Source organism: Calypte anna, chromosome 15, assembly GCF_003957555.1.
Source record: "Calypte anna isolate BGI_N300 chromosome 15, bCalAnn1_v1.p, whole genome shotgun sequence".
In the NCBI taxonomy this organism is placed as follows: Eukaryota; Metazoa; Chordata; class Aves; order Apodiformes; family Trochilidae; genus Calypte; species Calypte anna.
This window is the reverse complement of record NC_044261.1, coordinates 10701433-10715493: the sequence shown is the minus strand read 5'-3', so window position 1 is coordinate 10715493 and position 14061 is coordinate 10701433. Positions and strand designations below refer to the sequence as shown.

Below are 14061 nucleotides of genomic sequence, written 5' to 3'. Positions count from 1 at the left end.
CAGTCACCAAGAGACCAGCACCAGAAGATGAGGACACCAAAAAGAAAAGAAGAACAAGTTCAGGGGGACCATCTCTGTTTGTGCTGGCATCATCCATGGTAGCCACAGCCACTTCTCTGACCCTGTGCCAGGAGCAGACAGGTTTCAGAGGAGATACCAAACCCCTCCAGAGCCAGGAAGGGAAGCAGACCCGAGGCAGAGGTTGGCATGGAGGGTCCCCAGAACAGGAGGTGGCTGTGGCTTCTCTCTCCTGGGACACACTCCTTCTGCCAACACAGACCCTACAGCAGCCTTGGAGAGCCCCTTACCTGCATATCGGATGCTCTTCCCAAACATAGCTGTCCATAGGTAGGGGACAGTGCTGAGCTCCATGCCATGGGCCAGCATGTTCAGCGCAGCGATGCGCCCTGGAGGAGAGGCAGCAGAATAAGTGAGGAAGCTCAAAGCCAGGGTGAGCAACTGGGTCTGCCCTCAGGTCACAGCACAGCACCCACAGCTCTAGAACCTGAGTACAGGGGAACCAAGACCTTCTGCCTGGGCAAAAAATCAAAATCTCATTGTCCAAGGCTGGGTTTGGATGCTACCTGGGCAAGCAGCTCCTCCTGACCCATCACCTCCACTGGCAAGAGCAACATGCTCAAGAGCCTGCTTCAACCCAGCTTCTGCAGGAGGGGCAAGACTGGGAGCTCATTGAGCTCCCACTGCCGATGGGATGGGATGGGATGGGATGGGATGGGATGGGATGGGATGGGATGGGATGGGATGGGATGGATGAACCCCCAGGAAACATGGAGACTGTTGGTGTACAGTCCCTGTACCCAGGGTTCACACACCACCAAAGTCCCACACCACTTTGAAGCTGTAGTTCCAAAACCTCTCACCCATAGCAATCACCTAGAGGTCAACCTCCCACAGGAGCCGTGGCCTCAGGAAGCTGGAGGGCAGCTGATCATGCCAGGGTTTCCAAGCTTGCTGGCATGAAGGGGAGAAAGGTCTCTGCTTTGCACTCTGCACACTCCTAGACTGCCCCAGAACCAGAAAAGTTTCTTTTCCATAAGCAATTCACTGTTGCAAAGTCACTGAAAGGCACCTACCATGCATGTGGGCCATCTGCCAGTGAGGGACGTTCACCTTCTTGTTATTCCTCAAGGCCAGGGGGAAGGTGACAGCATCACCAGCTGCAAAGACCCCAGGGATGTTGGTTTGCATCATCTGCAGGGGGAGGCAGGAGTTGGGGTCAGTGGGTTCTGCATGCCTGTGAACAGGACTAGGGAGCTGCTCTGGGGCAGCCCTGGTCACACATGGACAAGCTCTGCTCAGCTGTGGGTCCCAGGTGGGATTTATTTAGCACCTTTCAGAGCAGATCAGGGGGCTGGGACATCTCCCAGCTCTCTGCCAGGGCATTATCTCATAAAGGGAGACAGAGGAGTTCTTGGAGCCCTGCTTAGACAGGGGTCTGTCAGTGTTTGCAAACAGACCCTGGCCTATGGCACCTCGGAGCAGTAAATGAGGGTGTGGGCAGCAATGAGCCCCACCAGGCTCCTCATGGCACACAGCACCCCTTGGCACTAACACTGCTCCCATCAAGAGTCACTCATGGTGGGAGGAAAGATGAGATCCTTCAGGATCCTTGAAAAGATAGATCTGTCTATATTTCTTGTCCCCCTAGAATATCTACTCCATTCCAGGGCAGCTCAGAGACAGATCCAAGCCACAGCATCCAGGTTTGGGGTTTGCAAACCACCCAGTGAGCAGAGGATAGGACCAGGTGCTCCATCATGATGTTCCCAGCATCCTAGCAGATGAAAAGCCAATGCAATGGCCATTTGGAGCCCCAGGGAAGCCTCAGAGAAGCAAACACAGCTTTTTTCACCCCCTCCCCTGGCAGGGACTGCCCCCCCTTCCTCACCTTGTTGACCACAATGAAACCTTTGGAGTCAATGTTGATGCCACTCTGCTTGAGGAAGCCAGTTGCTGGAACTGCACCTGCAGAAGAAACACAAAACCAAGGGATGGTTTGGATTGGAAGGGACATAAAACTCACCCAGTGCCACCCCTGCCATGGGCAGGGACACCTCCCACCAGCCCAGGGTGCTCCAAGCCCCATCCAACCTTCAACACTGCTAGGGACAGGGTAGCCACAGCTTCTGGGGGCAACCTAGGACAGGGGCCCAGCACCCTCACACTGAATTTCTTCCTAATGTCTATCTTAAAGCTGCCCCTTCCAGCTTGAAACCGTTACTACTTATCCTACCACTACCTGCCCTTGTCCAAAGTCCCTCCTCAGCTTTACTGTAAGCCCCTCAGCACCTCAGGTCCCTGCACCACTGTAACCTGCCCACCACCTCTGTCTAGAGATATATTTCTTTTAATTATTTAAAAGGCAGCCCTGGAATTTACAAACAGGGTTCCTCTACCTCCCCCACAACTTGTAGCTTTCCTTTAGCTTTTTTTTTTTTTTCTTTTTTTTATTTTTTTTCCCTCCAGCCTTCACAAATTGCAGTAGTCAATAAAATAACAAGAGCAGAATTGAACCAATTCTGTGATTCATTCAGTCCACAGCATTTTGAAAAGTTACAGAGTGAGAAAGTGAGTTGTTTTTTTTCCCTTAAGTTAAAAAAGAAATACTCTCTTCTATGGCAGTAAAACTAATTTAAGAAAAAAATTAAACAAAGAGGAAACAAGTTTAGTGTGGGGATGTTTGGGAAAAAAAAAAAACAACCAAACAATATGAGAGGATGGAATTGGTTTGAATGCTTGTTTGTTTGTTTTCTGGAATAACCAAACCCATCACTACTTTCCAGGTACAGTTACAATTGCATTTTGGGGTAGAGGCTCTGGACATGACTTTCTCAGCTGTGCTCATGTCCCAGCCAGCTTCCCAGCCACCCAGGCCTGGAGACCCATTGCTGCCACATCTCCCCCAGCCTCTCCCAGCCCCCCCAGGTCTCAGCCCCACACTGGAGGAACAGCTCCTTACCCACACCAACCACACAGACATCGGCACGCAGGACCTTCCCACTCTTCAGCACCACCTCCTTCAGCTGCATGGGACATGTGGGGACATCTAGGTTAGTTTAGGGACAAAAACAAACCCCTGTGGCAGCAGCAATCCAGGCTGGTAGGGCATTTTTGACATGCAGGTTGGCCTTGACAAGGCCAGGAGATGAGAGCAGTGGAATGACCCACCCCCTGCTCTAGAGCACATCTGGGGGCTAAATCCAGGAATATGAATTTCAGGTGCCAAGGAAGAGTAGAAGGCAAAAGCCAACAGTGACAAGAAGGGTAGTCCAGGAAGAGGGGGGCTGTAGGGATGCCCACGGGGATCCCCCCACCCATGCCCTACCTTGCCCTCCTGCTCCCGTAGCTCTGACACCTCTGTCTGCATGTAGAACTTCACCCTGTTGTTCTCAAACATCTGGAGGCAAAACATGGGCAGAGTAGAGGACATCAGGGCCGTGAACCAGCCCTGCTGCTGGTGTCCCTGTGCCCCCCACTCTGCCCTTCCCCAACTCAGGAACCCTTCAACCCACACTGCAAAGGGGGTCAGTCCCACCACCATCCCCAGTGTGTCCAGAGGAAGGTGCTCTACAGCATGTGGACCACAAGAGGGAAGACGCAGTCCCAGAAGGAAAGGATTCCTTCCAGTGACAGCTGCCACCACAGCTTAATCAATAAACATCAAATAACAACTTCATTAGTGCAGTAAGTGAAACAAACAGAACCCATTCTGCCACCAAAAACACCCCTGGGATCAGAAAGCAAAGTCACCTTCATGACAGCACGGCCAACCTTCTCCCCAAAGAACTTCTTGAAGGGGACTTCCTCCAGCTCCACCAGGGACACTGAGTGGGCCCTGTCTGCGAGGTAAGCAGCCACCTCCATCCCTGGGGAACAGAAGCAGGTCTGAGTGGCTGCAGGATCCCCCAGCGGTCCCTTCCAGCTGGGATGGCTGGAGCTGCTCTACTGGGTGATCTGGGATGCCACCAGAACTGACAGCCACAAGGACTACACCATTTCAAACTTATTATTAATGACAATTTTTTTAGATGTGGGTTTCAAAGACCAAAGGGAGGGACTGGCCATGATGAAGTCCCAGAGTGCCCCAGGAAGCTGTGGCACTTGAGGCAATGGACCTCAGATGAGGGGAACCTTCCTTTTACAGCTGGGACTCAGTATAGATCATGAGCTGCAGGTGGAAAACAGCCCCTGTGACCAGTTGCTTTCTCTGATTAGAACAGGATCATTTTGGTGCTGGAAGTTTTGTGGGAGTCTTCACCAAGACATTTTCTATCAATGGATTTTTTTTCTAAATTGATCTTTTGAGTGACCTGCAGAGTTTGCAGTTGTCCCCTCCTCCAGAATGCTTTTCTGTAGATGGGAGTGATTGAACTAGTAAAAAAAGATTTAAAAAAAAAAAAAAAAAAAAAAGAAAATTAAATACCGATCATTTTATAATAAATTCCCTGACTAATAACCACATAGGTTTAAGGCTTGCAGGGACCCTCAATAATTTTGTTAGAACCATATCAAGCAGAAAGAAAAACCACCAAAAGTACTATAGAAATTTTCCTGTGTGTTTTAAAACTTAAGCACCCTGCTAAAAATTAAGAGAGGTAAGCCCACAGGCTTTCACCTACCAACCACCCTCTCCCAATTGAAGTCAAATCTAGACATAACAAATTTGAAACCACCTAAGCACCAGTGCTGGACTTGCCTTCTGCATTTCAGCCTGGGACACGACTACCTGTGTCCATGCAAGCTGCCAGCTCAGCCTCTTCAGCAAAATCAGTTTCTTCAGCAAGGAGATGTCCTTGGCACCCGCCTGGAGCTGAAGTTTGGACTCTCCTAAGATCTAGTTTAGGGGGGGTTGTGTCTAACTGGGCACTGACAAACTGGATGAGGGACTGGGACATGGATGGGATGACATGGCCACACGGGATGAAGAGACCTGAGAGCAAGTTCTCACCCAGGAAGGATGCTCCCACAATAACCACGTTCTTGCTTGTGGCCAGCTTCACCACACGGTTGGCATCTTCAGGTGTCCGGATGTTGAAAACATTTTCCACTTCTTTGCCTTTGCAACTGAGAGCTTTGGGCCTGAAAAACACACACTGAGGGTGAATGAGCTACAAGGAAGCTGGGAAAAAAGCTTTGGAAAAGGGCATGGAGTGACAGAATGAAGGGGAATGGCTGTAAACTGAAAGAGAGAAGTTTTAGGTTAGACATTAGGAGGAAATTCTTCACTGTGAGGGTGCTGAGCCCCTGTCCCAGGTTGCCCAGAGAAGCTGTGGCTGCCCCATCCCTGGCAGTGTTGAAGGATGGATGGGGCTTGGAGCAACCTGGGCTGGTGGGAAGTGTCCCTGCCCATGTCAAGGGTTTGGAATGAGATGGTCTTTAAGGCACCTTCCAACCCAAACCAGTCTGGGATTCTATGATACAGAAATTTATGATCCAGATCTAAATCTACATCAGGATATAGATAGATGATAGATGGTAGGTGATAGATCTAGCTCTAGATTTACAGGTACAGATACAGATATAGGTACAGACAACTTTTTCCAATTGTTCATTGCCTTTTCTGCAAACAACTAAATTCAGTGTCCAAACTCAATTGCCATATTTGACCCTGTATCCCCAGACACAAGCTCCTCACATTCTCAGATAAAAGTTTCTCTTGATATTTAAAATGTGCTTACGTGTTTCCAGTTGCTATCAGCAGCTTGTTGTATTCCATCTTAAATCCATCCTTGAACACAGCTACCTTGTTCTTGATATCCACAGCTGCAACCTGAAATCATTCCTAAATAATGTTAAGGGATGCAATCCCTGATGTTCACTGAGCTCTGAGCCCAACCACCCTGTCTGTGAGGTTTTAGTATCCTGTGTTCCTGTTCACAGCTTAGTCAACCCAGACTTTAAATATTCTCAGTTGCCTTGTCACAAATCTTTGAACATATTCCAAGTAAAGAAAATAATGAGAAAGAAATGTTTAAACCATCACTGCCAGCACTGCTTGTGTGTTGACTATCCTAAGCAGAGGCCACCCCAAATCCATATGAGGACACTTGAAATTGGCAGGTAGGACATGATGGTCAGGTCACTACAGAGTTTGTAGAGGGTCCTTTCCACCATGAAAGGAATTGTATTAACTCTGCTTCTAAACAACCACAGGCAACCTGCACTTTGTGGCATAGAAAAGGGGCTGGGGCAGACCCAGTGTTTTGGCAATGGCATCCACAGAGTCAAGAAGCTGGAGCACCTCCCCATTGAAGATAGGCTGAAGAAGTTGGGGTTATTCAGCCTGGAGAAAAGGAGGCTCAGAGGTGACCTTATAGAGACTTATAGACCTTATAGAGTACCTGAAGGGGCCTACAAGAAAGCTGGGGTAGGGCTCTTTACATGGGTGTGTGGTGAGAAGACAAGGGCCAATGGTTTAAAACTTGAAAAGGGGAAATTTATGTGAGACATTAGGAAGAATTTATGTGAGACATTGTGAGGGTGCTGAGCCCCTGGCCCAGGTTGCCCAGAGAAGCTGTGGCTGCCCCATCCCTGGCTGTGTTCCAGCCCATGTTGGATGGGGCTTGGAGCAACCTGGGCAGGCGGAAAGTGTCCCTGCCCATGGCAGGAGAGTTGGAGCTGGATGATCTTCAAGGTCCCTTCCAACCCAAACTATTCTATGATTCTAAGAACACGGACAGCACCCACACTTGCCAGACACAACCTTCACATAGTGGCTCCTGCAGGTACCCACAGGACTCCCCTTACCTGCATTTCAGTCAGGACTTCAATGTCATAGGTGCAGAAGAACTCCTTTGGTCGCAGGGCAATCTGCTCCGGGTGGGAATCCATTGACTGCAATAAAAAGCAATTTTTCTGTCAGCTTCTGTGAGTGGAGGCGAGGGGAGGAACACCTGATACCAGAGGGAGGTCAAGGCTGCAGTTTCAGGAGGCAAGACATCTGCTGCTTACAGCTTTGTGTGCTCCTCTTAAGGACTCTTTCCAGGCTTAGTCCCACACATAACAGGATTCAGAAAAATCCCCCTTTTTTCCTAGCCAGTTTCTGAAACTTCTGCTTGACTGCAAGTTTCCCTGAGCTCCCCAGCACAATCTCAGTGGCTCTTGGGTGCAGGTTTCAGCCAGCTGCTCCTCGCTCCAAGCAGGTCTTGTCCAAGAACAGAAATCATAGAACCACTGAATCATGTTGGTTGGAAAAGAACTCTAAGATCATCAAGTCCAACCATTTCCCCAGCACTGCCAAAGCCACCACAAATCCATGTCCCTCAGCACCATACCTACACAGCTTTGAAACCCCTCTGGTGATGAGGACTCCACCACTGCCCTGGGAACACTCTCCAAAAGCCACACACATATTTGCTGCCTTTGCAAATGACTTTGCCTTGGGGCTGGGAGCAGAGTTGGATGCTGTGGTTGCAGAGTGCCCCCATAGACAGAAAGGGCAACACCCATTCCACCTGCTCTCACATTATCTCCAAGCTTCAAGATGAAATGCTGCTGTCTGACCTGTGATGCTCTCTGATAAGCAAGGCTCAGGAACCAGTCATAAAATCTGTGATTAGATCATCCTCTGTCTACAAACTGGAATGCAAAATGGGCTGCATGCCAGAAAAAGTGATCCTTGCTCTGCAGTCAAGTTACTGACCTGTGATGATGATGATGATCACACATTATAGCATGGAGCATGGCTGGGCAGTGAGAACCACGCACCAATAAATAACCTGGTAGAAAATGACATGTTTTTTTATATGCCCCATTTCATTGTCCTAAAGATTTTGATGCGGAACAGTGATAATGAGATACATTCAAGCACAAGCTGGCCAGGACAGCTCTTGCTAGTCCTGTGAAAAATGAGCTTGCTTCTGTGCTGCAGTGCTCTTCATTCAGAGTTTGATCGACTCCTCTTTTGTGTTTCATATTTCAGTCACCAACAGGAAAGAGAATTCAAGGGAAAACAGAGACAAGAGTGAGTAAGGAAGAAGAAACCTGCTGGTGCAATGAGTGACAGTGGGGAAAGGTCTTGAGGAAAAATTTAAAACAGGGGAGGAATGTGGCATTGCCAATGTGATACAAACCTTACTGAGTTTTGGTCTGTCATAGGGCAGGTGTCTGTCCATCGTGCACATCACAATCCTGTCCGAGAAACCCTCCTGGCGCAAGGTCTCTGCACAGACCAGTCCAGCTGCCCCTAAGGGAAAAGAAAACAACTGGCAGCTGGGGGGGGCACATGAAGGTGGACATCCCATGCCCACTTCTTGGAGCATGCTGAACCAGGACTGATGCTGCACTGATACCAGCATGACCCTCACATGAGCAAGAAGCCCTCAGATCTGCTGGGCGTAGCTGGATCTTGGCCCACAAAGTAGGGCTGGGTGGCTGATCTCTTCCTAACACTTCTTCCTTACTAACCCAGCCTTGAAACCTCCTTTCCCACCCACCAGAGCAGACCTTGACCTGTAGCTAGTCAAGCCTGAGAAAGTTCTCTCAGCAATGGGCAACATTGCCTGTGGAGTGTCCTTTCTGGGGATTTCAGTGACTGTCCAGCCCTGCACACATGTCCTGGCCCATCTGGCCAGCAGCCTCATACCTGGGCTTCCAGTCAACAGACAGCAGGGACAGGAGGAAGGGACAATCCCCCAGGATCAAGCCAGCCAGGCTGGATTTCTCTCTGCTCAGGCTGTGAGCTGCAACTTAGATGTCAGGAGCAGGAGATGGCAGCACGCTCCCCATTTCCACAGCTGGGACCTGGTGACCCCACAGCTGGAATATTGCATCCAGTTCTGGGCTCCCAAGTTCCAGAGAGACAGGGAACTATTGGACAGAGTCGAGCAGAGGGCAACAAAGATAACAGGGGGGACTGGAGCATCTCTCTGATGAGGAAAGGCTGAGAGAGCTGGGACTCTTCAGCCTGAAAAAGAAAAGGCTGGGGGGAGACCTTATCAATGTCTTCAGGTATCTAAGGGGTGGGTGCAAGGAGGACAGAGCCAGACTCTTCTCAGTAGCTGCCAGTGACAGGACGAGGGGCAAGGGGCACAAGCAGGAACATAGGAAGTTCCATTTAAACTTAAGAAAAAACTTTTTTATGAGGGTAAGAAATCACTGGCACAGGCTGCCCAGGATGCAGTACTGTGTGCTGTGCTCTGGGTGATCCTGCTTTAGTGGGAGTCTTGGACTAGATGATCTCTAGAGGTACTTTCAAGCTCTGTTGTTCTGTGGTCTGGGGGCTGTAATCAAGTCACAATAACATATGTGCCAGAAGCAGCCATTCCCTCACAGCCCCAAGCCCAACATTGTGTTGTCCCATCCTCCAGTCACCACGACATGGCCCAGCCTTGTGTCCAACCCATCCCAGAACCAGGCTAACTCAGTAGATGGGAATCATCCCACTGGGCTTTCTACAAAAATTCCATGAAACAAATGAAGCTGGGACAAGAGAGAAAAAAAGACACCTCCACATTTTTGCTGTTCCATGTAGGAATTTGATATTTTCTGGGAGATTCCCAGAAGAAAAATTTATCTTCAGAGAAGCACCTTGAGGTGAGAGCCTTGCAGGTGCTGGCAGCTGCCACAGAATGAGATAGCAATGTGCAAGCTCCAAGAGGAAAAGGTTTAGACACATCACAGGGACACCTGAGAGGACTTTACACTTATCAGTTGTGGAAATCAGATCTGACTGATGTATCTGGGCAGAGTGCAGATGGAAGAGGGTTCAGGGCACCCACTACAGAGAGGGCTGCAACAGGGAAACCCAAAGCTCCACTGACCAGAGGCACAGAGTACTTTTGGACCATTAGCCTTTAGAACAAAAAGGCTCGGGAAGACCCTCTGGTCTGGCCCTTCACACAGGAGAGGTGACAGCAGGTGCCTGGCACACAGACACCCTGTCCAGGAGGGGACACACACTGCAGTACCTGCACCAATGATCAGCACGTTGGTACTGCTCAGGTTATAGTTGCTCAAGGAGATGCATTTTGCCATCATCTTTGTCCTCCTCTGTGTCTGAAGAGCCTAAGCCACCAACAATAAGAAGAAAAGTCATTATCTTTCGTCAGTTTTAACTTGGTTGGTCAGGGCAAGGATGGCAACAACTACACTGTTATCACAAAACAGCTTAGAGAGATAAAGAGCTTCACCCTTTTATCCAAAGAGGGCCCCAAACTCATGCTCATACCATTCCACCATTCAGTGCACAAAGTACAAAAGAAAACCAAATCCATCACCTTCTGCCAATTCATCCAGGTACACAGAGCTGAGAAAAAAAAAATCTAGGAAAGCATCCGTGGTGTGTCAATGTGTATTGAAGCAGAAGTGCTACCACTCTGGTGACCCAAGTGCTGTACAAGTCTGGCTGATTCTGAACTGCTGGATTCACATGTGTAAATGCACATCAGGTTTTTTTGTGGAAAGGAAGATAGCAGTGGCCTGACTGAGCTTCACTCTGCACCCTGTGGTGAGTGTGAGAGCTCTCCCTGTCCACACACCAAGTTCCCCTCTAGCAAAAGGAGCTGATGTCTGGGATCAGGAGGGAGCACAAGTACCTCTGTGCCACATTCAAACCCAGCAGACAAGACTGAAAGCTTGGTGAAATAAGTCTGTTTCCATGGGCCAACTAAATTAAAAGTTGCTATGAGCTATGAGCTTAAGGAATACAAGTTCAGGACAAACTCCTAGGGAGTCCTTGGACACCCCAGCTCTGGTGCCTGGCAGCTAGAGGAAGTCCAGGGAAGCACAAGCAGGGCAAGAGGGCACACACAACCTCTGCCTTGCCTCACTCATGCCTCCTAACAAACTTTAGTATGTTGCTTGAGATAGGACTGGGCTGGGTGAACCTTTGATATGCGTGCTCGATGTCACACACCCCTTCAGGTACCTCTTCCCCTGCCAGGGAGGACAAGCATTTCTCCTCCACCCCCATGCATACAGGCCTTGATTTTGGGATGCCAGTGGCTCCTCACCTGCTTGCTTGCTCGGATGTACACCTTCTCCTTCTCGATCTTCACCTGAGGGCAACAGAAGAGCAGCATGTTGCAGTGAGTGACTCCTCTAAGGACCACTGCAGCCATCTCACCAGGTCTCCTGCCAGGACGGCTCAGGCCATGGCAGGATTGGCCCCAGTGGAAGGCTGAGGGATGTGGCCTGTCTCATCCCAACCATGAACCTGTGGTCAGTCTAAAACCCAATTTCTATCTCAGGCTGGTGGATGGTTTCTCAGTCCCACCCCAGTGCTGCTCAGGGGACCTCCCAGACTGTGCACTTCACTGGGTGAGTTTAAGGTCCCTTCCAACCCAAACCAGTTTGGGATTCTGTCATTTCCTCTGAGCAAAGTCTCACCTGGAACCTGGGTAAGCTGTCCAAGCCAGGAAAGTCCTCTATGTCACCCGTGCTGATGCTGAAGCAAGCTCCATGCCAGGGACAGCGGACTCTTCCTTTGGACAAAACCCCTGCAGGACACAGGGCAGTGCAGAGTTGGTGCTGCCTGGCACTGCCTCCCATCCCTGCCTGCAGCCCACTTGAGCTGCTGTGACCTGGCCAGGGCAGGGGTAGCAGACACCAGGTCTCTCTCCTGTTGTCACAATGATGGTGGACTCTTTGACTTCTTCCCAAGATGAACACCTGAGCTGAGTGAGGATGCCCTCCTGAAGGCTGCAGGTTGCTGCCCAGCAACCTAATCCTAACCCTGCAGTGTCAAGAGCTGTGCTGCTCCATGCAGAGCAGCTTCAAAGTTCAGACTTTGTGAGCATGTGCCCAGGACACTTCTTCTTTACTCAGAGGTGTTGCCTTTCCTACAGGACATAAGACAGATGTTGTGGACCTGACTGGTCCACAGCATCTTGGCTACTTGATGTGGAATTCTCTTAACTTGCACTTGGGATGCATCAGCCATTTGGGGTGGAGGGTGAACCCAGTTACCAAATGGATTCTGTATGAGGGGTCCCCTCTAAAATGCCTCCACTGACCACAGCTCCAGGGCACCTCTGAGCACAGTTCCAGGGCTGACTGCTCTGCCTGGAGTGGGATCTCACCCTCCAGCAGGGCCTGGGGCTGCAGGTCTTACATTCAGCTCCATAGCCCCAGCAGATTCTCAAGCAGAACATCACTGATTTAGAGGATATGTGTTACAGAGCAGATCCCGGCAGAGCACAGATCAGCCGGGACAGCATGGGGCATGCCCAAGGCCGCGAGGTTCCTCCTCACAAGTGTTTGCTCAGAAGCTGGTACCTGGGCTGGCAGCACCAGGGCAGAGCCAGAGACAACAAGCTTCCCATGCCCGACTGGTCCTGAGCACAGCAGTGCCACGGGTCATCCCCCACCATATGTGGGGACACAGGGACAGCCTCTGCTCTCCCTCCTGCCGCAAATCCTGAACTGCCCAGAAGATCCCACTGCCAGTGCTAGGCTCAGGGGTGTAGTTGGGCCTTCCCTCTGGGTGCTCAGTGAGGGGCTGAGGTGCTTTGGGGGCACCCAGCAGGATGCTTCACTGGAGGTGAAGAGAGGTCCCAGGGTCACTCTGGCAAAGTGCCCCTTGCCATGAGGATTTTGACTGACAGGGAGATGTGGTTTTGTTGTTATTTTTAAGACTGAGGGGGCTGAAAAACTGTAAAGTGGTTCATATTTTTTCCCCTATAAGACATTTTATTAACTCCTCATGGCTGGGAACAGATAAGCAAACTATCTGAAAAACATAAAACCCATGAAAACAATTTTGGTGTGGGGAGAGAGAGCTGCAGCTATTTCGGAGCCTCCCAGAGAGCTTCACCTCCCACTGGAGAACAAAGCAGAAGCCAAATTTAATGGTGCCCATACTGTTTGATCTTCAAAGTCACCCAAGGAAGTCCCAGACCTGTGGCTTGCAGTGACAAGCTGGGGTCACCAGCAATGCAGCATTGAGGTGAAGCACTCCCAGGAGGTTTGTGCATCCCCAGCTTTCTGCCCAGGCCTTCCCCCAGACAGGAGATGCCAAAATGATGCCTAGCACCCAGCAATGCACTGCCCCATGCCCCATCAGATGAACACCAAGATGTCTTTGCCCACACTTTCCTGCCCTTGGTTGGTCTCCTAGAAGATGTTGCAGACTGACCTTTAACCAGCGGAGCCCCATAGTGTGGACATTTGTGTCCCATGGCATGGAATTCCCCACTCTCCTTGATGAGCAGAGCCTTCCCACAGCCCAGGTCCACTTCCCGCATCCTGGGGAGGAGAAGCAGGGAAAAAACACTGCAGAGCATCCATCTGGAAGCAGACACCACCCCCTTACCCTATGCCCCAGCCCTGGTCCCACCAGTCTCCTTCCTTCCTCCAATTTGTTCACACCAGCTCCAGATGCCTTACAGATGTGGGTCACTCCTGTCACCAGGCTGGCTTTGGAGATGGCTCCACAGCTGGGACACATCCAAGCTGGGCCACTGAATGGCAGCTTCTTCATCTATCAGTGTACCAAGGAGTGGCACCCTCCAGGCTGCTCAGGATGTGGCTGGTGGCCTCCACCCAAGTCCAGCGGGTATAGAATTAAGCTTTTCAGGAGACAGTGGGAGCAAGAAACAAAACTGGTTTTACTGTGATCTTGCCTCCCCTGCTGGCCCCAGCAGCTCAGCAGTTACCTGCCAGGCTTCTGTTCATTCACTTAAAGCAAACACAATTCTGAGAATTGAAAGCCAGAAGAGGAAATTCTGACCCTCTGCGTACACTGGCCTTGTGCCCTGGGGGGCAAGCCTAGCACATTGTATGGAGTGTACCAAATACACTGGGTAATACCAAGGCACACAGCAAACCCCACATGCTCAAGAAAGCCACTGGCCATGAGAGAACCCTGAGTGCTGCTCACACACAATGGGTCCCAGGGTCTCAGAAGAATGGGACTCACTTTGCATGCTCATTCCTCTTCAGGCAACATCCCAACTCTATCCTGTCACTGGCACCCAGAGACCTCAGAGACACTTGTCCTACTCTCCACTCAACAGCCATGGAGATGAGGCCAGGGTTCAGTCCACCTTCTCCTCTGTACCACTTTCAACCCCACCTTGGACAAATCTTCTTCTGCTCCAC

The 14061-nt window shown here is 50.4% G+C and overlaps 1 protein-coding gene across 2 annotated transcripts in view; it reads right to left on the bottom strand.

Moving 5' to 3' along the window:
• AIFM3 (apoptosis inducing factor mitochondria associated 3) overlaps nt 1–14061 on the bottom strand; it is a 34827-nt gene that overhangs the window by 6286 nt on the left and 14480 nt on the right. For both annotated transcript variants that reach the window (XM_030460817.1, XM_030460819.1), the window contains exons 4-17: nt 13097–13206; nt 11350–11459; nt 10974–11018; nt 9930–10026; nt 8094–8206; nt 6769–6855; nt 5700–5791; nt 4970–5100; nt 3772–3887; nt 3347–3418; nt 2981–3044; nt 1910–1986; nt 1095–1212; nt 309–407 (exon numbers count right to left, since the gene is read on the bottom strand). In XM_030460817.1, the coding sequence (XP_030316677.1) occupies nt 309–407; nt 1095–1212; nt 1910–1986; nt 2981–3044; nt 3347–3418; nt 3772–3887; nt 4970–5100; nt 5700–5791; nt 6769–6855; nt 8094–8206; nt 9930–10026; nt 10974–11018; nt 11350–11459; nt 13097–13206 (1331 nt within the window). The remainder of the gene's footprint in view (nt 1–308; nt 408–1094; nt 1213–1909; nt 1987–2980; nt 3045–3346; nt 3419–3771; nt 3888–4969; nt 5101–5699; nt 5792–6768; nt 6856–8093; nt 8207–9929; nt 10027–10973; nt 11019–11349; nt 11460–13096; nt 13207–14061) is intronic.